The sequence below is a fragment of the Pollachius pollachius genome (genome assembly GCF_949987615.1).
Source record: "Pollachius pollachius genome assembly, chromosome: 12".
Taxonomy (NCBI): Eukaryota; Metazoa; Chordata; class Actinopteri; order Gadiformes; family Gadidae; genus Pollachius; species Pollachius pollachius.
In genome coordinates this window covers 16647242-16674680 of record NC_136945.1, presented here as the reverse complement: position 1 = coordinate 16674680, position 27439 = coordinate 16647242, and the positions used below count along the sequence as shown (strand labels likewise).

General features: G+C 47.7%; 2 protein-coding genes across 2 annotated transcripts in view; one reads left to right on the top strand and one right to left on the bottom strand.

Annotated features, from left to right (window-relative positions):
* The first annotated feature begins 256 nt into the window (after positions 1-256).
* dstyk (dual serine/threonine and tyrosine protein kinase) lies at positions 257-19598 on the top strand. The gene is made up of 14 exons (XM_079748242.1): positions 257-1367; positions 2677-3086; positions 5828-6352; positions 6927-7122; positions 9172-9410; positions 10874-10957; positions 11328-11504; positions 12866-12995; positions 15240-15396; positions 16205-16337; positions 17018-17131; positions 17559-17673; positions 17940-18074; positions 18969-19598. Exons 1-14 carry the CDS (start codon positions 1175-1177, stop codon positions 19154-19156), a joined length of 2796 nt encoding a protein of 931 aa, XP_079604368.1. The 5' UTR covers positions 257-1174; the 3' UTR covers positions 19157-19598.
* Positions 19599-22402: 2804 nt separating this feature from the next.
* Positions 22403-27439, bottom strand: part of celsr2 (cadherin, EGF LAG seven-pass G-type receptor 2) — a gene marked incomplete at its 5' end in the record, with an annotated part of 57234 nt that continues 52197 nt past the window's right edge. The window contains 7 exon segments of the mRNA XM_079747670.1: positions 22403-22796; positions 23525-23780; positions 25016-25243; positions 25929-26093; positions 26500-26579; positions 26826-26880; positions 26883-26955. Coding sequence (XP_079603796.1) covers positions 22775-22796; positions 23525-23780; positions 25016-25243; positions 25929-26093; positions 26500-26579; positions 26826-26880; positions 26883-26955 — 879 coding nt within the window. The 3' untranslated portion in view covers positions 22403-22774.

Genomic DNA, 27439 nt, shown 5'->3' with positions numbered 1-27439 from the left:
TTGGCCACAAGAGAGCGTCTTTTTAACGCATAGCGTGAGTTGAACCAGAATGAATGTCTCAATAAACTTTTTATTATTTCCCCTTATTTCAATTTTGATAAAAGGGATTTGTCCTTATCTATATATTTTTTTGTTTGAAGGTGGTCTGTCACATGGTGGGTGTTGCTTTCACATTTCCACCTGGGTAAGCATGCATTTCCCAGAACTCTCCGTGTTCTGTCCACGCCCTTTCCTACCCAACTTGCGTCTTGTCAACTTCGTTTTGACACTGATTTGGAACCTTGCCTGTGATTTGGACGTCCAGGAAAAGCTGACCCGCACATACATGCAGGGTCTTTTTTGTTTTTGGGGGCAATAATTTGTCATATCATATTCTGCTTTTGATTGAAATCTCCGAACTTCGACAGACTTGGAACCAGACAGAGGGCGGCTTTTTCCCCAGGGATCCTTCAGAAACACCGAGGCTACAGTGATTGTGAATGGCCTGACATCCTCCAGACACAAGCAACCCTAGTGCACATCGTTTCGGAGTGTTGCTCGGCGGAGATATGTCCGGGATGGTCAAGGGGTGATTGGGCATGACAGTCTGCCAGGCCGAGGGAAGGGCCAGGGATACCTGATGGCTAGTCGCTTAACTTGGACCGTAAGTGACGAGGAAAAGTAGGGATCGTTTTGGCTTTCGGCACATGATTTCTATCTGGTTCCACGTTTACAGTAACGTTATGTCAGTTGCAAAGGACGTAGGTAGCGTACTAAAACTCTAGCACACGAACTAAAAGCTGGCACGGACGATACAAGGAGCTACTGTGCGGGGACATTAGCTCCAAGTTAAGTCACCGTCCGTTGTCCACACTGGTTGAAGCTAATGGGAGCTAGCTGTGCTGCTCTTACTGCATTCAGTTGACCCAATAAAACACTCACAGCTTTGATCAGTTTTTTAAATGACACTCAACTGTCAAGCAATACAATCGCTATCAAAGGCTGATCATGTTCTTATCTTTTAATGTAACCCGTCGCCCTGCTGTCTGGGTTAATAATGCAGCAATTACCAGCGTTGGATTTCTTCACGCACCACTGGATTGACTGAATACTTGAGTTTATCATCTCTTCTTTTTTTTGCTGCTATTGTTATTCTTGTTTGAGGAAGCCCTGCACAGTGCAAACTAACCCTACAATGGATGGACATGTGCAGAAACCGACTCATCTGGCCCGAGAACTAACACGGATATTTAACAGCTTCAATAAGCACTCCATACAACTCAAGAAGAACCTGAAGGAGACGAACCTGTTCTTCCGGGAAATAAGACAGAATTATAGTAATGCATGTGCATCAGCGATCAACTCGGACGCAGCGTCCCTTGAAGCAGGTAAGAACCAACACCTGCAGTTTAGCATCTGGGTAGTAGAGTGCATTTGGCAGAGTTCTCCTATCTATAAATTCCCTCTCACTTTATCTCTATCTCACATCTCTTATCTCTCTCTCTCTAATCTACTTCCCTCGTAATATATCTCTCACTTTATATACAACTGTGTTAACCTACCTTTATGTTTACCTTTTTATTGATCCATTTTGGTCTCCATATACCAGATTAACAAATGTTATGTGACTTATTAATTCGACTTATTCGTTTTTAGTGAGTGTTATGACTTTTTGGAATTGTATCTTTGTCAAGTGTGTGTCTTCGATAATCGAAAATCGATGTATCTATATATCTATCCATTCCATTTTCCTGATATATTCTCTCAACTTGCTGACTGGTAAAATAATGTTGGTGTTAGGGCAAAACTAAAGAGATTAAGGCCTTCTCTGCAGCCTGAACAGATTTAGTGCACCAAATATGCAAAGATTTATTCACGTGAGCATGAACAGCTCCCTATTTGGCAAGACGCCTGCTGTGATGGGATGGTAAAACGTGTGTGTGGAGAAAGCGTACGGTTAGATTAGGCCATTGGTGGACCTCATCTGTTTTGTGCTTAAGACCGTGACTCAGCATCATTGAGGATAATTGAGGATCATGGATCATTATCCTTAAGTAGTCCGTCTCAATTGGTTTCTGTGTTTAAACTTATGCAGGCTGCAATGCAGCCTATTAGATGACACTTGATCACACAATAATCAACAATATATTGCGAATATAATCTCAGATTCAACAACAGTGTAATATGATTTTTGTCTGTATTTCCTCTAATTGCTGCTTAAGACTACTAGGGATATTAGCTAGAGCTGCTTATGACTACAGGGAAATTCGCTAGTGCTGCTTATGACTAGTTAGGGATATTAGCTGCTGATGACTAAAGGCGTATTAGCTGCCGATGGTACTTGCTGCGAAAGTACTTGGCATGTCATAATATTAGGTACAGCTGCCTATTGGGATGTTACCCCTTCATCCTAGAGCCTGACCCCACCCCTCTTTTAGGATGTTACCCCTTCATCCTAGAGTCTGACCCTACCCCTCTATTGAGATGTGACCTCTTCATCATAGAGTCTGACCCCACCCCTCTATTGAGATAGAGTGTAAACCTTGAGATTTGACCCCTTCATCCTAGAGGCTGAGCCCGCACCTCTATCGGGTTGTTACCACTTCCTCCTAGAGAGTAAACCTGTTGCTCTATTGGGATTTTTCTACTACTGGGGAGACTGACCCCACCCTTCTGGTGGTCTGGTGTCCCCCACAGGTCAGCTCAGCTGCATCTCGTTCCCCAGCCATGAGGAAGAGTTCCTCCGGAACAACGTGGGAGCGTCTCCTTACATCCTAGTCCTGGGCCAGGACTGCGCCGCCCGCTACCGCCTGCTGAACTGCATCCTCGGGGAGAGGCTGCTGCCGCTGGTGCACGAGGCCGGGGTGGCCTGCGAAGAGGACAAGGTGACCGTCTGCAAGAGGAGGAAGCTATGTTTCACCCACGGCAGGCAGACGCGGCTCAGCCTGGCGCTGCCCGGCCAGTACGAGCTGGTGCACCAGCTGGCGGCGAACTGCGGCCGCTGGGACACGGTGCCCCTGGAGGACCTGGAGATCCACGACGAGTGTGAGGACCCGGCCCACCGGCTGGCTGAGCTGGAGATCACCCTGCATCACCCACTGCTACAGGTAGGCCCGCCGCCCCGGGGCCGGTACACAGTCGATCACTATGGCTGTAGTATGAACCCAATATCGGGCCCTGAATTGTTTGAAATAGGATACAAACATTGGAAGCTTTCATGGTTAACATGGTAAACAAACATTGTAGGTTTACCCACCCAGCTCACCAATATGGCCGCCCAGAGCCTAGAGCCGCCAGGTTGAATAAGGTCTATTGAAGTGCTTCTTGCTGTTGCCACAGGATACCATGCTATTTTCCCATTATGATCCCTGTGTGTGTTTGTGTGTGAGTGTCCTGCTTTGTTAGTGATTGTGATAGGGAGCTCTAGGGATAGCCCGTAGCCATAGGAGCTGTATGCAAGTAGGGCTGCAACACTGGGCTAAAGGAAGAATTGGCTAATTCATTGCAAAGTGACAGGATAGCCTATTGTTTGTCCAGAACACCCCCCTACGCTGGAATCGGTGGAGGAGGGGGTGGAGGGCTGCGGATCATGTTTGATCTCTGAATGTTGAATGAGTTGACAGCTCGGCTCTAAAGAACGAAGCACAGGTTTGCTGACACTTTTTTTTTTTTAGGCCGGGAGGAACAGGACTTTTCAGAACTTGAATGAATTATTTTACGTCCAGATTTCCCCGGGGGTTTTTCAATTGCGGTTTAGATATGAGATGGGACATTGCTCTTGTCTAACTCCTTTCCTAATGCACAGCGTCATTGTGAGAGCATGGGTTTGCAGCCCCCGGCTGGTCCCTCCGGCTAACGGGCCCCCGACGGTCAGAAGGTCTGAAGGATTAATCGATTTGTCATGGTGTGGTGATTTTAGTCATTCCTCGCCATGTGTGAAATGTGGAAAATGGTGTCTAATCCTTTCGTCTAAAGAGTTTAGCAGGTCACTACGCAAACCCAAGGATCAGACAGCTCCAGAAAATAGGTCGCACATTGGTTAGGGCTTCACGCCCACCCTCCACCCCCTCTTTACGTAATGGCTCAGGTCTGGTGCGATTCACATGACCAGGCCAGGCAAGACTCCCAAACCCTTCTGCTGCTCTGATGCGGACTCCGTAGTTTCAGCCCAGGCCCAGGACAGTGTTTTGTTTGCTCATGTCATAGGAGGAGCAGCGTAAAAGTACAAACTTCCTCCGATATGTTCATGTGATTAGTTCTCTTTAAAGTTTTGTGTTTTCAGTCGTGCCTTGCTGACTGAAAATCTTATCTTATCGATAAGATAAGGCTCATACGATCTACGTCTTGTGTTCAATGCGACTCAGAGTCCGTCCGTCTAGGCCAGACTTCTACCTTCCCAATTAAAATAGTACCAAATCATAATCTAAAGCTTAAGAAAGGAACAATCACAAAAAACTTTTATTGAACTTTATAATGTTCCAAAGCCATAGAAGGATGATTGCTACCAGGGAGGCCTAGGCTGGTCTAGGCTGGTCTAGGCTGATCTAGTCTGGTCTAGGCTGGTCTAGTCTGGTTAACTCTGGTTTGCTCTTCGTATTGATACTCTGGAAAAGCCATTTGTTTACATTTGGCGTAGGAAAAGGACCTTGATGGTTGGGACCTTGGAATAGAACCCTATGGATACATGGATATAGATATGATAGGATATCATCATTATCTTTGACTTTCAGCCAGACATTCAGCCAGTGATTTGTTCCGAATCCATGAGGTCATCGGTTATGCATGTTGAAATAATGAATGATAGTGATGATTCGTATATTTTTAAGAGAGAAAGGGCTAATCTTTGTTTGGGCTCTAGACTTTACAACCGTGTTTCCAATTGCAGGGGCCTGCTACGAGGAAAGCGATAATGAGCAGTTCTCTCCCTTGGCTGTCACATTCACACCACACTGTCACAATCCCAGCACTGGCTCTGGAGGCCAGCAGCCAGCTAATTATCCCCCTCCTCCATTCTACACTGCCCTGTCAGTTGAGGCACACGGTTACACACAAGTTATAAATAGCCCTGGTAACCTATTGCCACATATCCTAAATGCTTTACACGGAATAACGTCCATTGACTATCGGTTACATCTGTGTCGACATTCCTGTTAACAAAGGGTTGTCACATCAGCCAGAGTGTTGAGCGGTACTATTCAAAGAACACACCTGGAACATTATGTTGTGTTGGGTTGTTCTAGGTTGACTGCCTTCAGGTAGTATTGGTTGTATATGTAGACGCGAACAAATGACTGCTAACTACTGCCCAGACTGACTTGTTGGAGCTCTTGTGTCGAGGCGACAGGACGGTCTGTCTCCTTTGTCTGGCCCTGTTATTCATTTCTGCCTCCATTCGCTCTTTTTCATCCCCACTCTCTCTCTCTCTCTCTCTCTCGCTCTCTCTCTCACGACCCCACCGATTCTATATTGGTTGGTGTTGCTATAATTTATCAAAGACGAAGCACTTTTTTCACTAGTCGTGTTTTGCCCTGCCATATATTTTCCCAAGAGCCCCCTCTAAATGTTAGCTTGACCCTGTGTGTTCAGGAATAGAAGCGGCCGGTTCCGTGCCATGTTTGGCTTGTTTTCTTACTGCTACTCTCAGGGTCATGTCTAACCCATCACGGCATTAATCCTGTATTGTATATATGTGTATGTATGTGTATATATGTGTGTATAGACAGACAGACAGACCATCTGTGTATTTGAAAATCAGACATAGAACACGTTGTCCCTACCCCTGTTTTGCGACGGTCCAAAGCGATACCGTGCCTCAACCACAGGGCTCCTCCGCGTTCTCTCCCCGCAGGAAGCAAAGATCATGGTGGTGCCCTGTCCGAGCGTGCAGCCCATCGAGGAGGCCCTGGCGGATTGCACCCGCAGCATCACGCCCATCGTCCTGTACGCCCTGAACCAGGACGTCCTGAGCGCCGAGCAGGTGGCGGAGCTCCACAGGGCCAAGGAGCTGCTCCCCGTCCCCATCTGCTTCGTCCGCATCCCCGCCGTCATGCCGACGGCCTCGCCGGAGCCGGGGCGGCGGGCGGAGCGCGAGCGGGAGCGCGAGCGGGAGCGCGAGCGGGAGAAGAGCCCCCTCTACAAGCAGCTGCTTTCGCTGGGCTTCCTGAGCAGCCCCGCCGGGAACTGCGCCTGCGGAGCGCCTTCGCAGGCGCCGGCGCCGGGCGCCAAGCCCCAGAGCGTGCTGGGGGAGGCCTTCGAGCGGCTGCACCGCCTGCTGGTGCCCTTCGCCCGCCAGGTGCTCCACAACCAGCAGGTGGAGGCGGCCAACCTGCTGAACGGCGTGCACTGCCGCTGCCTGGACCTCTTCATCAACCAGGTCCGTGTGGGTCCCTGGGGGGGGCCTCGATAGGACCGGTGGCTCGGGGATCGCCAGGGTGCTGCGTAAACCCTGGTCGCCTCGTTAGCTTCGCCTGACCCAAAGGAAATGTGTCATGTGAGCCATGCTGAGACGGAACTAGATCATAACCGCTGTTGCATGAAAGGACGTCAAAACGTATTGGTTTGGACATCTCGAGTAGCTATCGGTCAGCTGACCTCACTGGTCCACCAGTGGGTTTCGAAGCCTGGACTCACTCACCCTATCTCACCCTATCTCACCCTATCTCACCCTATCTCACCCTATCTCACCCTATCTCACCCTCTCTCTCTCTCTCTCTCTCTCTCTCTCACTCTCTCTCTCTCTCACTCTCTCACTCTCACACACCTCACTCTCTCACTCTTTCTCTCTATCTCACTCTATCTCACTCTCCCGCGCACACACACTCAAACACGTACACGCATACCGAACACACACACTCCATTCCTGTGTATGTTGCGAGTGTCTTACAGTGTGTCTGTGTGTGTGTGCGCGTGTGTGTGTGCGTGTGTGTGCGCGTGCGTCTGATCCCCAGGCGTTCGACATGCAGCGGGACCTGCAGATCACGCCCCGCCGCCTGGAGTACACCCGGGAGAAGGAGGCGGAGCTCTTCGCCTCCCTCATGGCCATCGCCAACCGCAAGCAGGAGGAGATGAAGGAGATGATCGTGGACACCCTGGCCAGCATGAAGGACCAGCTGCTTGAGGACGCCGCCAACCTGCAGTTCAAAGGTCTGGCTCTGCCCTTTGAACCCCTCTCCATCCGTCTCCCAGTCCCGTCCCGTCCCGTCCCCCGAAGGAAAAGCACTGCCACGGGGGCTTGTTTTTTCCCACAGGCGTGTCATTAGTCCCCCGTCTAATGACACAGGCCGTGTTATTTGAGTGTCTCATTCTGAGCCGTGGTCTGTCGTAGGGCTGCTCGATTATGGGAGGAAAGTCATAATGACGATTATTTTGGTCAATATTGAAATCAGGATTATTCAAACGACTCTTTCTGAGTTTGAAAACATGATGCATTTATTGAGCATTTCTCTCTCAAAAAAAACGTAGACTAGTTTGGAGATCGTTTGACCCAAAAATCGAAATCACGATCAGAGTCCCATGAATTGCACAGCCCTAGTTTGTAGAACACCAGTTTCTCGAGTTCTGCGGGAAGAGGACCACGTTCTCCCAGACGCTGCGGTAGAGGCGCCACTACCCAGAGTTCAACTTGTTTTTAGCCTTCTGGGGACGACCTGGAGTAGCATGGCCTATGACCTCCATGTTACAGATGTATTATACTTCCCATGATGCCGAGGAGCTCGTTGGAGCAACTTTAACAGCTTGGTTCATGTTATCATGTGCTTCGCCGCCAAAGTAGGTCACCATTACTCTGCTATGATTAATAGAGGACTCCTTCTATTCTGGTCTCTTTTGCCAGTTATTTTTCAGTCCTTTTCATATGATATCGTATAGGCATGTATAATCACATTTTAATGTATAAAGACTTTAACGACGAGGCATACGTGTACAACGAACAATGTCCTGGCTGTGATATCCGCTATCAAACGTGAGATTAACACCAAACATGACGAATATATATCCGATTTACCAATTCATCACAGAACCCAAAGGAGTTCCTAAAACGAACAACAGTCCTCTACCACTGTAGAAGACCCCTCTCTGTTCCCGCTTGGCCCCCCGGCCCGCGTGCCGGTGTGTGTGTTCGCCTGTCTCTACAGCAGCTCTCTGTTGCTATGGCGGCTCGGAGGCCTGTCTCGCTGGTCGTCCCCCCCCCCCCCCCCCCCCCCGACTGCTGTGACACAGTGGCTCTAGTGTGTCTGGACCCCCCGCCGCAGAGGGGAAGAGTCACCGCTTTGTGTCGACAAGCTTGGGGTCGCCGGCTTTCTGCCTGCAAGGAGGACGTCCCCCGAGCAGACCGGCAGCTCGTATCGTATCAAATAAAATGAGCGGTGTGTCGTTGGACTATAGTGACTTTGGACGCGGCGATTTAACGGGAATGCGGGGCTAAGTGTGGCTTCCGCTCTTTGATCGCTCTCCGAGGGCCCCGCGTGGGGTTGGGTAAGGTCTGAGATTGAAACACAGAGCGAACAGAGAAGGGCTGTTGGCTCTGTTGTCGGAGAACAGAGGGGACGTCTCTCTGTTTAATGCTATTATTGTTACCCTTTTAAACGAGATTGCCGTCTCGTGGCTCCCCAGACGGCTGCCAGTTTCCTCTGTAGCTGTTCTTAATAGGAGGGGCTGTTATTAAGCGGCCTTATTGATATCTTGCTGTGTTTTAATGTGCCTTTGGACGGCCTGTTGGCTGTTGTCACGATAATCTTGGCACACTGGGGCTCCGATTGAGGTCAGGCTGCGGTCCGGTTTAGCCCACTAGCACCAACTACAGGCCCATTGTGGATTTAATTGTTCTGTATTCTTAAGCTTTGAAACAGTGGAATCATGACTTTTATCAGTTTTTGGGATTTTTAGGTCATATTGCGTTGCGTAATTTTCTCTGCGGTGGGAATGGTTTTTCCCTTGTGAAATCTTTTTATGTCAATTGCTCAATTAAGCGTTCAACTCTAAAGTCCTTCCACATCAATATAATTACTTCAAAGTGCTAACATGCGTGTTTGCATTGTGTGTGTGTTTATGATTGTACGCACACGTTCATGTTTGTATTTGTGCTTGTGTGTGTGTGTGTGTGTGCGCCTGCGTACGTGCGTGCGTGTGTGTGTTTTGATTCTCTCAGCAAGTTGAGAAACTCTTCTCGATCTCCCCCCCCACCCAAACCCCCAGATATCATCGTGACGACCAGCGGAGAGCCTGTTACGTCAAAGGAGATCAAGACCTGCATCCAGGAGATCCAGGAACTGATCGTGGGTCGGCTGAACCAGGCCGTGGCCAATAAGCTGATAAGCTCGGTGGACTATTTGAGAGAGAGCTTCGTAGGAACTCTGGAACGCTGTCTCAGCAGTCTGGAGAAATCCACCATTGATTCCTCTGTCCACAATATCACATCGAATCACCTCAAACAGGTAGGGGGCCTTCCAGGACAACGCAATCAAAACCAACGACTGTGGTACAACACTGTAGGAGCCTGTCACGAATGATCTGTTTCAGAACACTGTGATCATAAAGAATGTGTTTTGGGATGGGTCCTAAGAAGAGGGGGGTGTTATTCACATGGTTACAACTGAAGCCAACTTTGGGACATTTCTTTAGAAGGTAGTTGCTGTTATCACTCTGGATGGGTTGGGTCTTGATTGACAACCGGAAATGATTAAATCCTGTTCCTGGAAGATGTTGTTTTGCAGTAGCAAGTTTCAATGTAATTTCACTTCATTTAATATCCGCTTTTTATATCAAGGCACACAAGCTTGCTGCCTGCAGGGACATGTTTTGTTTCCTAGAGAATAAAAAAAATTAAGTAAAACCACAAGGGGCTTTTCTTTTGGTAAATTGAACCAAAAAGATAGTTACATAATACATAACAAACCGTAGTTATGTGTGAAATAGTTACAGCAGACACGAACAGGACTAAAACCAGGGTTGGGGAGTGCACTTCTCTTATAAGCCCCCCCACTCCGACACTTACAGGTTCCTGTATAATGGAGAAGTCGAGAATATTTCAGATCAGACATAGCAATGGAGATTTTCTATTCTGCATGCATATATCGTTATGTTAAACAATAGTACTACTTTGGGGGATTCTAGTTTAGTAATGCATCCACGTTTCACTGTTCTGTTTCCTATTTCTTATGTATTCTGTTGCTCTAATGTTTTTGTTAATGCTCTACACACCATTTCATACCATCAGAAGTAAGTTTTAGGTTAACCAGAAAGCACATTTTTTATCACTCATGGGAGTGTAGTTGTAGCAATGTATTTATAATGACATATATTTCATAAGAAGTATATGTGACACTTTGCACATGGGTAAGGGTAAGGGCACTGCTATATCGGTAGTTAGCATAGTATATATATTCTACACTAGTACAGCATTTACCAAAGTGGTGGTTCACAGTTCTAATGTGGGCATGCACACTGCTGATGTGAGCGTGCAGAGTGCTGATGTGCACAGTGCTGATGTGCACGGTGCCAATGTGCACGTGCACGGTGCCAATGTGCGCGTGCAAGGTGCCGATGTGCGCGTGCATGGTGCAGATGTGCGCGTGCATGGTGCAGATGTGCGCGTGCACAGTCTGTGTGTGAACGTTGATGACAGTATGTCTCTGATGCACTAATTCCCTCTCTCGTTATATTTCTCCAATGACAATGTAACAATGGGGTGCAGTAGGGGGCGCCTGTAAAAGATTCATATATATATATAAAAAAAATCTTGCATTGCTGATTGCAGTTCCACTAGTAATCCAGTGGTAGCGCTGCACAAAAACTGGATTTAAGTGGGGGAAGCGCTGTAGTAGTACTGTATATCCCCCTCGTGTGAATCCAGGGCTAAACATGTTGATGTGACGTGTGCCTCCCGTCTCGCTCCCAGATATTAAACGCTGCTTATCACGTGGAGGTCACCTTCCATTCTGGGTCCTCCATCACCAGACTGGTCTGGGAACAGGTCAAACAGGTAAGGGCCACAAACCAGACGTGTATATCTGCAGTACATAACTGCGTATCAAGGGGGGGGTATGGGGACGGGGATCGGAAGGGACCTTACTTTTTAGTGGTGATTGTGAATTCGTAAATATTTGTGATTCTGTAACTATTATGGTACGATATTTATTTACGATATTTTCTGATTACGTGTTTAGGGTGAGATTTGATATTTTGTGTTTTTTAACTGCAATGAAAAATGCATGCAATGAGGCATTCCTAAGTTTGTGTCCTCTCTAATAGAGCAGCAACGAATGATCTCATGTTGTACAACAGCACCAGCGCGTCACGGATGCCAATGTCTCCCTGACCGCGGTCCCTCCCCCTGTCTCCGTGTGGTGCAGATAGTCCAGAGGATCACCTTCGTGAACCCGCCCTCCATCACCCCGGAGTGGAAGCGGAAGGTGGCCCAGGATGCCATCGAGAGCCTGAGCGCCGCCAAGCTGGCACGCAGCATCTGCTCCCAGTTCAGGACGCGCCTCAACAGCTCCCACGACGCCTTCGCCGCCTCCCTACGACAGGTCAGTACGCCTCCCTGTGATAGGTCAGTCCTGCTCTGGGGTCCGCCTCCCTACGACGGGTCAGTACACCTCCCTGTGATAGGTCAGTCCTGCTCTGGGGTCCGCCTCCCTACGACGGGTCAGTACACCTCCCTACGGTGATCCACGTCGGTAGCCCTTTGGTAGTGGGTGGCCTCGGTCTAAACATAGAATCCCAATAGAGCCTCTTCACAGAGGAGTCCTCCTAGGAGACACACAGGCGTCCTCCTAGGAGACACGCAGGCGTCCTCCTAGGAGACACGCAGGCGTCCTCCTAGGAGACATGCAGGCGTCCTCCTAGGAGACACGCAGGCGTCCTCCTAGGAGACACACAGGCGTCCTCCTAGGAGACACACAGTTGTAGCTCATAACAGGAATGGGTCAGCTCCTTTTATGTAAAGGGGCATCGGTGGAAGACTCACCTAGTGAAGACGCGTCTCCTAGCCGTACCCTGGTACCTTAAAGTAGCAGGCCCATTATTAGAGTTATCAGCGACAGCTGTGTTGGTCCAAAGATGTCAGTTGAAGGACTCTTACTGATTCTTACTGTCAGGGTTCATTTCTCTGCAACTATTTTCCAAACCGCTGACTAATGTGGGCGTAAATGACAAGGAAAATAAGTTTAATTTGATTTTGATTGAAGGATCATTTATTGATTTCATAGTATGGCTTGTGAAGTGCTCTATCATCTCATCCAAGAAAATGATGACGTCTTATTATGATTATTAATTATTATGCCACTTTTCAGTGAATGTTTTGATCAGTGCGTAGCGGGTTTTAATCGTTTGGACTAAACTGGGACGACCCACCCTGTTGCCATGGTCGCTGCATGTCATCACATGATGGACAAATGATTCATATCACTGATTAGGGCTCACAGTTCCATGCTCTACACACAATCTTTGTTCAAGAAGTGGTGGACATGCAAAGCAACATACCTCCAACGCATACAACCTTTACACACGATTCCTCACCGCCAAGTATTACAAAATATGATACGATGTCATGATTGTGGTGGTGATGGTCACGGTTAATGATACCAGTCTTTGTGAAACGAGGAGGGCTCGGGTTTAGTCTTGACTTTGACTCCCAGAAAATAATGGCTCGTAGAAAAGTAAAGCAGATTGATTAAAGAATTCGGAATTCGGATTTGAAAAGATTTGAGAAATGTTGTTATTCCTACTCCGTACTGCTTTGCAACTAGTAGTGATGTTCGTTCTGCTAGCGTGTTGCTGCCTGTGAAGTTACGCGCCGAGGGAGACTTTCATCTTCAAACGCGTGTGTGTGCGTCTGTGTGTGTGTGTGTGTGTGTGTGTGTGTGTGTGTGTGTGTGCTCGCTCTCAGCTGGAGGAGGGCCACACTGGGCGGTTGGAGCGCACGGAGGACCTGTGGCTGCGGGTGAGGAAGGACCACGCCCCGCGCCTGGCCCGCCTCTCCCTGGAGAGCCGCTCGCTGAGGGACGTCCTTCTGCACGGTACACCACCACTGGAACCACTAGAACCAGCACCACCACCAGAACCACCACCACCACTAGAACCAGCACCACCACCACTAGCACTAGCACCACTAGCACTAGCACCACTAGAACCAGCACCACCACTAGAACCACCACCACCACTAGAACCACCACCACCACTAGAACCACCACCACCAATAGCACTAGCTTCACTAGAACCAGCACCACCACTAGAACCACCACCACCACTAGAACGGCACCACCACTAGCACTAGCTTCACTAGAACCAGCACCACCACTAGAACCACCACCACCACTAGAACCAGCACCACCACTAGAACCACCACCACCACTAGCACTAGCTTCACTAGAACCAGCACCACCACTAGAACCACCACCACCACTAAAACCACCACCACCACTAGCACTAGCTTCACTAGAACCAGCACCAGCACTAGAACCAGCACCACCACTAGCACTAGCACCACTAGCACTAGCACCACTAGAACCAGCACCACCACTAGCACTAGCACCACTAGCACTAGCACCACTAGAACCAGCACCACCACTAGAACCACCACCACCACTAGCACTAGCTTCACTAGAACCAGCACCACCACTAGAACCAGCACCACCACTAGAACCAGCACCACCACTAGAACCACCACCACCACTAGCACTAGCTTCACTAGAACCAGCACCACCACTAGAACCAGCACCACCACTAGAACCACCACCACCACTAGCACTAGCTTCACTAGAACCAGCACCACCACTAGAACCACCACCACCACTAGCACTAGCTTCACTAGAACCAGCACCACCACTAGAACCAGCACCACCACATCTAGAACCACCACCACCTCTAGAACCACCACCACCACTAGAACCACCACCAGTAGCATCTCCACTAGCATCACCACCACCACCACTAGCACCACCACCACCACTAGCTCTACCACTAGCTCCACCACCACCACCACCACTAGCTCTACCACTAGCTCCACCACCACCACTAGCACCACCACCACCACCAGCACTAGCTCTACCACTAGCTCCACCACCACCACTAGCACCACCACCACCAGCACCACCAGTACTATCATACTCCTCCTCTGATAAACATATAGTATACACCAAACTGTTCATTCATTCTATTCATGAGTATGTCGGGTGCACTTTACTTTATTAACTTTATCACTATTGAGTCTCCAACTACCCCTCCACTCACGCCAGCCAGCCCGGCGAGCTACGCTAGTTCCCCTCAGACAGTTGAACAGCCAGTAAGAAAAGAGAATCCTATAGAAGAAAACCTTGAAAACAGACCCTTAACGACCCAAAATTGGGTTCACATGCTCCTTAACCAAGTTATTGTATATTTTTTGATTCTGGTAAAAATATCTGTGTTATGGCCTGTTTATGCGCAAATAAGATTATGAGCTAATGACCCCTGGTTGTCCAATCAACCACAAGTCTGCTTCAAAGCCCAGGGCCCTAAAACTTAGTGGGCCCATCAAGGACATCCTCCTTAAGTAAGATGGAAAGTTTTACGTTGATAGCAAAACTAATTACGGCAGTGTCCGATCAAATTACCACTGTTGCTTGTGCTCAATGGGGAAAAAAACGCTTCAACCATTCTGGAGATGCACATCTCATATTTTTCAACGTTGGTACACAAATAGAAACCGAACACAAGCAGATCTCCAAGAAGTAATTACTGCTTCGATCAGGGTGGCGCTACAACTTGCAGTCAAACCAAAAACATCCGCCTATTTAAACAATCACAAGTCCACTTCCAACCGCCCAGGGACTTACAACTTGTTGTGCTTTCTAATTGGCCTTGCTGGCACTAGCATGTTAGCATGCTCACTGAATATTACCGATTTGGCTCATGCAACCACACACATTTTCTTCAGAAATGCGGCATTAGTAGTTTTATGATTATTATTCAGATAATACATCTATTTATTTGAGATGTAATGGTGTACTTGTTTGGAATTTGAAATTCCCCTGAATTATTTTGTTTGTTTGTTCATTTGTTATTATAATCCATATATTTGACAGAATACACACACTAATGTTATTGTTGTTGTGGCAACCAGGATATCTCCACAAAGCCAAGCCTCTTGTTCAGTCAGAATCACACGCTCTGTGGTTGACAATGGAGGATATTGTAAGTCGCTTTGGTGAAAAGCGTCCGCTAAATAAATGTAATTATTGATATCGGTTGAAGGAAACCCCTTTTCACTGTGTTTGGGGCAGGCAAGCCCAAACTGGGCCGAGAGCTGGGCCGCGGCCAGTACGGAGTGGTCTACCTGTGTGACAGCTGGGGGGGGAACAACCCCTGCGCCCTGAAGTCGGTGGTTCCTCCCGACGACAAACATTGGAATGATCTGGCCCTGGAGTTCCACTACACCAGGTCAGTCCCCCTGTGGCAGCTCGTGAGTTGGTATGGTCTGTTTGTTATGGGGACAAATAAAGTTTGTATTGGGACAAATATTGTTTGTTTTGGGGACAAATACTGTTTGTTTGGGGACAAATACAGACCCATACATTTTTTCTCATGCATTGCATTGAAGTATTTGCCAGTCACGCTAACTTTCACGACCTGTTCGTTAATGGGTGTTTTAGTAACCAGGGTGGGAAATAATGGAGTTTAATTGGTAGCATGTAGACATTCATGTCCTGGCGTTTCTTTTTTTATGATATGAACCACAAAGGTGGGTCTAACGAGAATACCACTGAGTCATGGTGTTATGTCACTCAACCTGCCAACCTTTCAATAAAGGAAAAATGGCTGTGACTACATTGCTTTGTGTTGTGAATGTGCACAAGTGTTTTATAAATGGTCTGAAGTTAACGCATCGCTTGACAAAACTTGGTCAAACCAAATATTAACGGCTTGTTTTCATTCATTGATCAGCTGTTCTGACAGGTCTGAGCTTTAATCCTCTAACCAGGCCGAGAATTTGCCATCTCTGTGGTTGAGCGTTAGGAATGCAGTGCATGAGGGCAGGGACCGCTGCCCCCTGGTGGATCATTTAATAAAACCTGATAGAAAAACAACTTGGCTCAAAGACAAACCTAGTCTCCAAGCATCAAAACCTCCCATTTAAGAACAACCGGCTGCTCCTTTGCGTCCCGTCCTTTATGGTTTCACTTTGATCAGCTGTTTGGCGGTCGACGATGAATAAAGTTGAATTGAAGGGTTCCTGTCCTGCTCTCAGGTCCCTGCCGAAGCACGAGAGGCTGGTGGACCTGCACGGCTCGGTGATAGATCACACCTACGGCGAAGGCTCCAGCATCGCCGTGCTGCTCATCATGGAGCGGCTCCACAGGGACCTCTACGCCGGCATCAAGGTGACCCCCTGCCACAGCCCACTGTTTACATGTACATACATGTCTTTTTTTTGCTGGGCTTACGTCCATTTTATTTTGTACAGGGGTACAAAATAAATTGCCTAACCTACCCTTAAAGGTAGGGTAGGCAATTTGGAGAAACCAGCTGGAGTAAGATGGGTGTTGGACGTGTCTAACCCCTAGTGTTTAAAAAAAGACAAAAAGACCCCTCCCTGCAGGCAAACCTCCGAAGCCACCCCCCCAAACACATGACCGGCTCACTAGCTTCTGCTGAAGCTCTGCCTAGTTCTGGGAGAGACTTTGGTCATGTAGGCAGTTAGGTATGTAGGTAGACACACAGGTAGTCCAATCAGTTCATTGGGATTGCGTGAAGTGATGGACGGCTTGTTACAAGCCTGCAATAGCCACAGATACCGTTTATTTTATTCTTTATTTTTAAGTGGCATTAAAGCCCTTTGGTCAAACGTGTAACAAGCTGATGTTAGCATAGCTTTGCAGGACATGCTGGATACACAGAGACCAGCCCAGCCCCGAGTTGATACTTAATGTAATGTCAGCGTATCACCAGCATTGGAAATATCGCATAAAAAACAACGACCATACGTTTCCACTCTCTGATAGTCGTTTAGCGTCAGAGAAGCCGCGCTGGATGCCCCTCTAACGCCTCGGTTCCCCCCCAGGCTAGTCTGTCGCTGCAGGAGAGGCTCCAGGTGGCTCTGGACGTGGTGGAGGGCATCCGCTTCCTGCACGGCCAGGGCCTGCTGCACAGAGACATCAAGCTGAAGAACGTCCTGGTGAGTGGAGCCCAGCTCAGTCGTCGTCTGCACGGAGTTCAGACATCACCATGACATTTGTGTCATGGAATCTAGTGGTGAACTGTGTAGATTGAGTGACCGATTTTAGGGTAGAGTAGGTTCTAACGATTGTGTTGATTGGTTGATTTATGGTACGGTACCATCAAATGCTGAAGTTTTTCTTCAAGAAAATGCATTTAAGTGAAACAGAGAGTTGCTTTTGTTAAATTATCTATTAAATTAAAATACATGAATACAATTCCTGTTTTGTTTTTAAGTCTAGTATAAAGCAAAGCAACCCTTCACTCTCAGTCGCGTCACCAGTGGTGTCGCCAGACCTCTTCCCCGCTGTTAGTCATTGTTTTGTGTTTTTACGAGTGTCATGTGTTCTGCATGTGAACCCTCTCCTCCTCCGCTCTCCTCACAGTTGGACAAACAGAACCGGGCGAAGATCACAGACCTGGGCTTCTGCAAGCCCGAGGCCATGATGTCTGGCAGCATCGTGGGCACCCCCATCCACATGGCCCCGGAGCTGTTCACCGGTCAGATACCCCCCCACTCACCCACCCAGGCACCCAATCCTAGAGGCAGAGGGGGTGGCTGGTCCATTAGAATAGTTGATAAGAAAACTGTAGGGATTTCACTGTAAAAACTTGATAGTGAATGATTTTGTGAAAACATGTTATTAGTGGGTGTTGCTCATCTCTTAAGAGGTCAAAGACCGTGGCGACTGCATGTATCAGTTGTAATGCATCAGAGTCTAGTGCTGGGACTAGGTTTTATTTAACCTGAAAATGTCTGCCCACAGGGAAGTACGATAACTCTGTGGACGTGTACGCGTTCGGGATCCTGTTCTGGTACCTCTGCACCGGCTCGGTGAAGCTCCCAGAGGCCTTCGAGAAGTGTGCCAGCAAGGACCAGCTCTGGACCAACGTCAAGAAAGGTGAGCTGCTCCCACCTCGACGTGTTCCACGAGAAGCAAGGGTGTAGGGCGTAGGGCGTAGGGCATAGGGCATAGGGTGACGTCCAGTAGATCGGGACCCCCGAATCTGTCTGTCCGCCTGTCTTTGTGAGTGTCTGTCTGTCTGTCTGTCTGTCTGTCTGTCTGAGTAACTGTCTGTTTGAGTGTCTGTTTGAATGTCTGTCTGTCTGTCTGTCCGTCTGTCTGAGTGTCTGTCTGTCTGTCTGTGTGACGGTCTGTCTGTCTGTGTGACGGTCTGTCTGTCTGTGTGAGTGTTTGTCTATCTGTGCGATTGTCTGTCTGTTTGAGTGTCTGTCTGTCTGTGTAAGTGTCTGTCTGTCTGTCTGTGTGAGTGTCTGTCTGTCTGTGTGAGTGTATATGTGATTGTCTGTCTGTCTGTCTGTGTGAGTGTCTGTCTGTCTGTGTGAGTGTCTGTCTGTCTATGTGATTGTCTGTCTGTCTTTCTGTGTGAGTGTCAGTCTGTCTGTGTGAGTCTCAGTCTGTCTGTGTGAGTCTCAGTCTGTCTGTGTGAGTGTCTGTCAGTCTGTCTGGGTGAGTGTCTGTCAGTCTGTCTGGGTGAGTGTCTGTCAGTCTGTCTGTGTGAGTGTCTGTCTGTCTGTCTGTGTGAGTGTCTGTCAGTCTGTCTGGGTGAGTGTCTGTCAGTCTGTCTGTCTGGGTGAGTGTCTGTCTGTCTGTCTGTCCGTCTATCTGTCTGTCTGAGTAACTGTCTGTTTGAGTGTCTGTTTGAATGTCTGTCTGTCTGTCTGTCTGTCTGTCTGTCCGTGTGAGTGTCTGAGCGGTGTAGACTCTCACCTGCTCCACCATGAGCCGGCCAGGTGCGGGCGGTAGGCTGAACCAGTGAGTGGCATGTTGCAGGCGCCAGGCCCGAGAGGCTGGCCAGCTTCGACGAGGAGTGCTGGCAGCTGATGGAGGCCTGCTGGAACGGGGACCCCTCACAGAGACCCCTGCTGGGCATCGTGGAGCCCAGCCTGCAGAGCATCACGTCGCGCCTCTGCCACTGCGGCTCGGACCAGAAGAGCAGCAGCCTGGAGGACTCCACCTGACAGAAGGAAGAGAAACAAATAAAAGACGAAGATAACATTCCCTTTTTGGTGACGTACGACACTCAGGCGTGTCGTTGGTTGGGACTGTCGTCGTAACACGTAGAGCAGATGTAGGATATAGTATGTCTAAGCTGTTCTTGTTTACCACTGTTAGATTTACACTATTTATATGACATTGATACAAAAGACCAATAGGTTCACAAACATGTTTTCTTTGTTTGCGCTTTGTGTATTTGTATACAAACTCTGACATTGTGCTATTGTGTTGTCTCGGCCGCCATGCTATTTACTTAGTGGTCGGACAACTTGTTACTAGGTGCAAAGATGTTTTAAAAAAAGAATAAAAATAGACCAATTTTCAGTATTATGACTTCATGTGTAAAAGATTTTAGACTATTTAAATTGAATTTACTGCTGCATCAATACAAAAATACGTTGTGTTTTAAATAAAAAAAGGTGAAAATGTTCAATTATTTCTGAGTCGTGCATTCGTTTTTCTCATTAAATGTTGTCAAAGTATTAAAATATTCTGGAATTGGAATTGGGCTGCGTTGCGTTTGAAACATGCTTTTTTAAATATAAATACTTTTGATGGTTTTTAGGAAACCTGTTGGCTATATAAAGAGGCTATTCCTTACTGCACTGCAGCGAACTTCTGTGTAAAACATCTCTGTTGGCCTATATATATATATATACATAATATATATATACACAATATATATATACACATACTGTGTAGTCTACAGATTACCCAAGAGCAAGCTTGGTGACATTCAGACATGGCGAAAGCTGGTGACCATCTATGAGATAAATGTTCATTAAAGGTCCCATATTATACCAGCAGGTGAGTGTGACCCTACTAGATGTATGCTGGATAGATCCGGCCTACCTAGTGGACTGTAGCAAATGTTGCTCATCTATCCGTCATACATCTAGTTGGACACGCCCACTTGTGATGTCAGAAGAGGCAGATTTGGTAGCGGTTTATCACACTCAACCTGGCGGTATAATATGGGACCTTTAAAAATCCTAATAACATAAGCCATAGGAGGAGGATCAACGAGGGATCAATACAAAGAAATACAATCCGATTGTGATGGCTAAGAGCCATCTTTCTAATGTAGGGGTTCCCCACATTTTTTTTTGCAGTTACCAATATTTTTGGTCTGAATATTCTTGCAGCCCAGAAATCGTACATGTTGTGCGTCTCCTCCACCACACATCAACATCTGCCTGTGATATAATATCCCAGTCAAGTAGTTTTCTTATGGCTATGAATCAGTAGTTTCTATACAAAGGTCCTTTACAAACACACTGTATCCATTTAACATTTTCTTCAGTATTAATCTCAATGGTTTCATGAGAGCAGCCTGCTGGTCCTATCTACTCTTTAAGGTCACTAATGTCATTCATGGATCTTGGCTAACCCAAACGGATGAGGTGGGTTTGTGAGGCGAGCCTTTTGACTTTGAAAGAGGAGAAAAACACGACAAAAAAAACAATCATGGTAGCCACTTCTGTCTGTTTTACTTGAAATCCGGTGCAATCCTTTACAAAGCATTTCCACATAAAAAAATAACAGCCATTTCCTAGACACTACCCTGTATCACTAAAGCTTTGACATCACCTACGACAGTTGTTGGTTTTGGAGCAGTTGATTGCTTGGGCGCTATGATGATAGGCAGTTTGTATAGACCAAGTAAATAAAAACAATAAAACAAGGAGTAGCTTTAATGGGCCAGTTATTCCAGCTAAATTGCCAACATTATTTGAAAGTCGTTTATTAAATCAACGTGAAAAAACTTTGATTTTGTGGCCCACTTCTCCATTCGTTTTTTCCCCCACACGTGTTAAATCAGTGGTGTTCCTGGGAATATAACAGCTTTGAAATGAGGTACAATCCATTTAAGACACAAAACAGCAATTGTAAAATGACAATATCGTCACTGGACTTGGCACAGGTGCAACAACAGATGTAGGATCAGATTTACTGTCTATAAGGAACCAGGTTCACATACACGGTTTGAAAAGGTTATTTGTGATTGGTTCTGGTGACACCTGCATCAGAGGAGTACTTAGAGATTGAATGGCTATTAAAATGATATCTACAAAGGTCATACATGTTCAGAAGAGAGAAAGTAGCAGAAACTGCCTTTTCTTCACAATATAAAAAAATGACAGTGAAATGAATTGTTCCAGTTAGTATACGAGTCCGACTGCGTTACGTAAGCAATTCCTTTTATAGATATGGTGAAACCACAGGGTGGAAACCCTAATTCTTTTTTTTACAGGCAACTCTGTACAGTCACATTGGATTACAGGTGGAATATTACAGCAAGTTCGAAGCAGGTATTTAGATATTTTACAACAAATGCCTAAAAAAAACAAAAACAAAATCGCCTCATTGCTAGTCTATAAAATACAGTGTTTTAGTCATTGAGGTCATACGACAACGTCTCTCCCGTGGCGGAGAGCGACAGCGTCCTATACCGAGGGTGTTTCTCACGTCCATGAAACAGAGGGGTGCCAGCGATTCAAAGAAAAAGTCCTTCCCCGGCTGGCTTGAGGGACTGGTGGCCTGATGCAGCGGCCGTCGTTGGCTCCGCCCACACCCCAGCTCCACCCACATCCTTGCTCCACCCCCCCGAGGAGCTGGACTACCACACAGCGCGTCCTTCGTCAGTGTCAAGTAGCTTATATCGGATATGTTACAGGGTAGACTCCCTGTCAGTCTGTCTGTCCATCCGTGCTTTTTTAGTACGCCAACCGTCGATCTAATCCAATGGGTGAGGGGATGATGATGAGGGCCCACTGGACGACGATCTGTTGATGACCAGGCACGAGGAAGTGGGGCTGGGGGGTCCATGTCCCCCTCTCCTCTGGTAAAGAGGGGGTGTCGGGTCTGTGGACAGACTGTCGTCGTTCAGAGATCCGGCGACGACTTCGGTACCTGAGACCTGAACTCCATCGGGAGATGGGCCGATGGGGTCTCCTAGCTCCTTCTTGACGACACACACTACGGGTCTTCCTTTAACGCAAACTTGTGGTGCTTTTGTGTGTGTGTGTGTGTGTGTGTCTAATTCCCTGAATAATTAACAATTCTACCAAACCGAATGGCCCTGCCTGAAAAGGGATGACTTCTTCATTTTGCTCTGTAATCTGCCGAGCGAAACACAAACGTGGGAACAAACTCATACACAATCATTTAAAAAAGTTAAAAAAAACAACTAATGACCACCAGAGCATCTTGGCAGGCAGTGTAAATTAAAAAGTGCATCGCTTTCAAGTATGTAAACAAAAATAACAGATTATTTTTTTTCGAGGGAAGGCGGGACCGATCGGTGTGCTTTAAGCCTGGGCCAATGAGGTGACTCCTGAGGTTTGCCACACGTACACACACACAACCGACACACACACACACATACACACACGCCTCAAATATAGGTGCAGCATCGAGAAGGGAAGAGATCCTCTGGGATTAAGGAATGTCCAGTGCTCAACGCCTCCATGCTGCCTCTCTCTCCCTCTGAGTTCTTCTTCATTGCCATTGGATGGATGGATTCCGCGACGCCGCTGTGTCCGACTCTAGGACCTGTGAAGACACACCCCCTTTCCCGGTCACATGGAGAGGAAACGGAAGCTGCCGGAGGGAACAGCAGTGGCCAGGAGGAGCGGGAGACGGACACAAACACACAAACAAAACACAAACGCACAAACACAACACAAACCAGGGAACCAAACAAGACAAAACAAACATGTGGAAACAAAACAGAAAAAAAGAAACAGAAATTGAAATGTTAGTGAGTGAGTGGAAATGGTGGGCGGGGCCACAGTGAGGGTGAGGTCATGATGGGGGTCGGAGCTGATGGCGAGTGTGGAGACAGAGATCCGGATCAGGGGAATGGGGATCAGTGTTTCAGTGAACAAAACTAAAGAATAAAAATCTATGGTTTTCAAAAAATGAAAGAGGGAGGCAGAAGAGGTAGATTAGTGATCGACAATAGTGTCTTTGTCATCTTAACTTAACTATAATGATCTAAAATTAGCACCAAAATGTGATCCTATTCTAATTGATCTATTTGTTTACAATTTAAAGTATTTATTGCCATTACATTAATAATCATAACTATTGTTGTTGTTGAATGGGATGGTGGACACTGGCCAGATAAACTAATACACCAACAACACCAACGTGTACATGGGACACACAACACATGATGTTGAGGACACACACAACGACCACACGGGCGACAGCAGCACCACATCATAGCAGACTGAATGGTGTCCATTCCACACAGCATGTCCAAGTGTGTGTGTGTGTGCGTGCGTGTGTGTGTTTGTACGCATGTGCATGTGTGCGCTACTCACTCTGATCCCGACGAGTCTCCGTCCACCGTCCCGGCCTTGATGGTCATGGCGACCCCGTTGAGGTTGTCCGCGAGGGGGGGCTTGGGGGCCGCGCGTCGGCCCTCGCTGGAGGAGGAGGAGGAGGAGGAGGGGGAGGGGGATCCCCCCGCCCGGCGAGGGGACCCGGGCCCCTGGCCGGCCCCTGACAGCTCGTTGTGGATGCGGTGGAGCCCGTTCCTCTCTGCGATGGGAGACAGCTGCTTCTTCTTCAGGATCCCTGAGGAAGTGGAAAACAAAATCCATACTGATTCTGGCCCCAGTAAACTATTTATGGTTTTCCTTTGTTGATCCTTTGATTAATCCAATCAATAAACAAAGCAACAAAAGCCTCAACAAAAAAGAATAGATCTGCTTTACAACAAACGCAGAAAAACTTAGCTGGTAATAAACAAACCAATAAAATATTTATCGGACAGAAAGAACCCTCGCATTCAGTTCTTGTACCATGCCGCTAAAAAGGGGCTGCCTTTACCATGTGGGTTCTAGCTCACGTCGGCTACGCTGTCTAGGCTTCACCTTATGGGCTTCACCTTATGGGCTTCACCTTATGGGCTTCACCTTATGGGCTTCACCTTATGGGCTTCATCTTATGGGCTTCACCGTCTAGGCTTCACCGTCTAGGCTTCACCTTATGGGCTTCACCTTATGGGCTTCACCTTATGGGCTTCACCTTATGGGCTTCACCTTATGGGCTTCATCTTATGGGCTTCACCGTCTAGGCTTCACCGTCTAGGCTTCACCTTATGGGCTTCACCTTATGGGCTTCACCTTCTGGGCTTCACCTTCTGGGCTTCACCTTCTGGGCTTCACCTTATGGGCTTCACCTTATGGGCTTCATCTTATGGGCTTCACCATCTAGGCTTCACCTTATGGGCTTCACCTTATGGGCTTCACCTTCTGGGCTTCACCTTATGGGCTTCACCTTATGGGCTTCACCTTATGGGCTTCACCTTATGGGCTTCACCGTCTAGGCTTCACCTTATGGGCTTCACCTTATGGGCTTCACCTTATGGGCTTCACCTTATGGGCTTCACCTTATGGGCTTCACCTTCTGGGCTTCACCTTCTGGGCTTCACCTTATGGGCTTCACCTTATAGGCTTCACCTTATGGGCTTCACCTTATGGGCTTCACCTTATGGGCTTCACCTTCTGGGCTTCACCTTATGGGCTTCACCTTATGGGCTTCACCTTATGGGCTTCACCGTCTGGGCTTCACCTTATGGGCTTCACCTTATGGGCTTCACCTTATGGGCTTCACCGTCTAGACTTCACCGTCTAGACTTCACCATCTAGGCTTCACCTTATGGGCTTCACCTTATGGGCTTCACCTTATGGGCTTGTCCCGTGTGCGTACAAGCGCACGGGACAAGTGCACGTATATCTGTATTCAGCCATGTCAATTCCTTCTCTGGGACAGCCATCGGGGGCTAAAGCAGCGATCGGGGGCTTCACCTTTCTGGGGCGGATGGGCGTGGTGGTGGGGGTGGTGGTTGTGGAGCGTGGTGGAGGCGCCGCCGCCCCCGTCCCTGTCCCCGGGCCTCTCGTCCGACGCCGTTCGGTTGTCCCTGGCGATGGTTGCCGGGTGGGCCGGCCCCTCCGCCAGCAGAAGCTCCGACCCCCCAGCTCCCTCCCCGGGACGTCCCGCTGAGCCTTCTGCCGGCGGCTGCGTCTTACCGTTGTCTGGGGGGTATTAGTCGTGTTAATGGGGACGGGAAACGGGATCGTCGCACATCGTACTACTGCGTCACTTTGTATACCGTATAGAGCATTTCATTTTATTTAATAAAATGAATATTTTATATTAAAAATATATATATTTATAAATAAATAAAAATAATATACATCATAAATTATAAAAATACTTTTGTTTTTTAGATAAAAATATATATTATTGAATTTATATAGATTTGATATAATTTCTAGAATAGATAATATTTTTTTACATTATACATATTTAAAAAGATGCATAAATGTTTTAGATTTATTCGCAATATGCTACATTTAAACTAGCTCGCAGCTTAATATAACCTTGACTTCGATAATGTTATCAGTTAAATCCCTTCCTATCGCTGATACAGTCAAATAATAAATGCTGGCCAGCCAGTACCGCTCGCCAAGTTGACCAGGGTCGTACTATTGACCCCCCACACCCCCTCCCTCTCGGCCCCCCAGCTACCCTAGCGCACGTCACACAGCCAGTGAGTTGACAGAATGACGTTATTTCATTTTATTCTGAAAGTCGCCCGCCTAGGGTTTCCATTGAGCCTTAAATGTGATTGTATTTATTTTGTTATATTGGCGTTTCCATTCTTTATCGTTTCTATTTAATATTAAACAAAGGGCTGGTGGGTGGGAGGTCCCCTACCATGGAGGTGTGGTCTCTTGGGGCCGTTGGAGGCCAGGTTTTCCCAGCATTCCTCTGGGCGGTAGGGCCCCTCCCCCTCCTCGCTGTCAGAGGAGTGGGTGGAGGCGTAGGAGCCGCTCTGGTCGTCCTCGATGGAAAGGTCGCTGTCTGAATCACTGTCGCCATCTAAACACACACACACACACACACACACACACACACACACACACAATGTAAATGGTCAATAGTAAATGGACTTTTATTTATATGGCGCTCTTTTGTAACCAGTGGCCACCCAAAGCACTTTACAATATTGCCTAACAATCACCCATTCCTACATCCATTCATTCACCCATTCATTCAATAAATCACAGACGGCGGTGTCAGCCATGCAAGGCGACAGCCAGCTCGTCGGGAGCAGTTAGGGTTAGGTGCCTTGCTCAGGGACACCTCCACACCCTATCCTATCGAACTAGCAACCATGCAGTTAGCAGCCAACCCGCTCTACCTCCTGAGCTACTGCCTGACCAGCTCGGCCCTGGTTGGCGTTGCTCAAAACCCCCAGAAAATCAAACCCTCAGCCGGCGCGTACCGTCCTGACGCTCCTTAGTGTCGCGGAAGCCGTGTTCGTTCAGAGCGATGTGCGCCTGGCTGTTGTTGAGTCCGTCGTCCCTGCAACACAAAAAGGCGTGGTCACTACCTTCACCACGTGCCCGTCCCCAGATACCTCGCTCCTTGCTGTATTACATCCTGGGATAATTCAACCTGTCAAGCTGCCTTGATTTCCACCTTCAGAATTACTACTACAACAAATAAATACACAATGCAGAGTCTTTACCGACAGTTTAGAAATAAGATGAAATCGAACACTTTTGGGCTGTGTGTGTGTGTGTGTGTGTGTGTGGCCCGGCTGCTTACCGGAGGACGAAGGGCACGTAGCTCTGCTGGCTCTTCCCGCTCTGCATGGTGCCGTGAGCGACACGCTGGAGTCCCCGAACGGGAGGTGGTACAGCCGGCCGTCCATGTAGCCCCCGCTGCACTTGTACGTCTGGAGGGGGAGAAGAACGGGGAGGGCCACGAGACACGGGGTAAATAGTTGTGACCCCCTGAAGAGGTTTAAGTATGGCTGAGATTTTATTATGTTTATGTGTTTGTGTTAATGTATATGTTTTTATACTATGATGCAAAGCAGTTTGAAATGGCAGTTGGTGTCTGTGTTCCTATCTTGCTGCTTAAAGTGGCTAACCTAATCTAATCTGGTGTGAAGGCTTTGTTTGACAGGTCTCGACTAAACACATAAGACCGTTTATATTTCAGCACCGTGAAAATCAATCAAAGGTTAAAAAGTAACAAGGAATGCGTTTTCTGGATTGTGTTACATTTGCTGCACACATGGCTGTGTTGCAAGGGAGTTAATCTTTGGAAGGAAATATTTGCTGAATTATGAAAACTGCTCTCCAGAAGAATGACTTCAGTCAGCAGAGGTGCTCTGGTGGGTTTCACAAGACAGAGCTCCACACACACACACACAC

Excerpts from the sequence above, each read along its gene's own strand:
- dstyk (XM_079748242.1), top strand. The coding sequence starts at position 1,175 with ATGGATGGACATGTGCAGAAACCGACTCATCTGGCCCGAGAACTAACA. Across the intron at positions 10,958-11,327 it reads TCTGGGAACAGGTCAAACAG|ATAGTCCAGAGGATCACCTT; the intron begins GTAAGGGCCACA and ends CGTGTGGTGCAG. Across the intron at positions 12,996-15,239 it reads GAGGGACGTCCTTCTGCACG|GCAAGCCCAAACTGGGCCGA; the intron begins GTACACCACCAC and ends TGTTTGGGGCAG.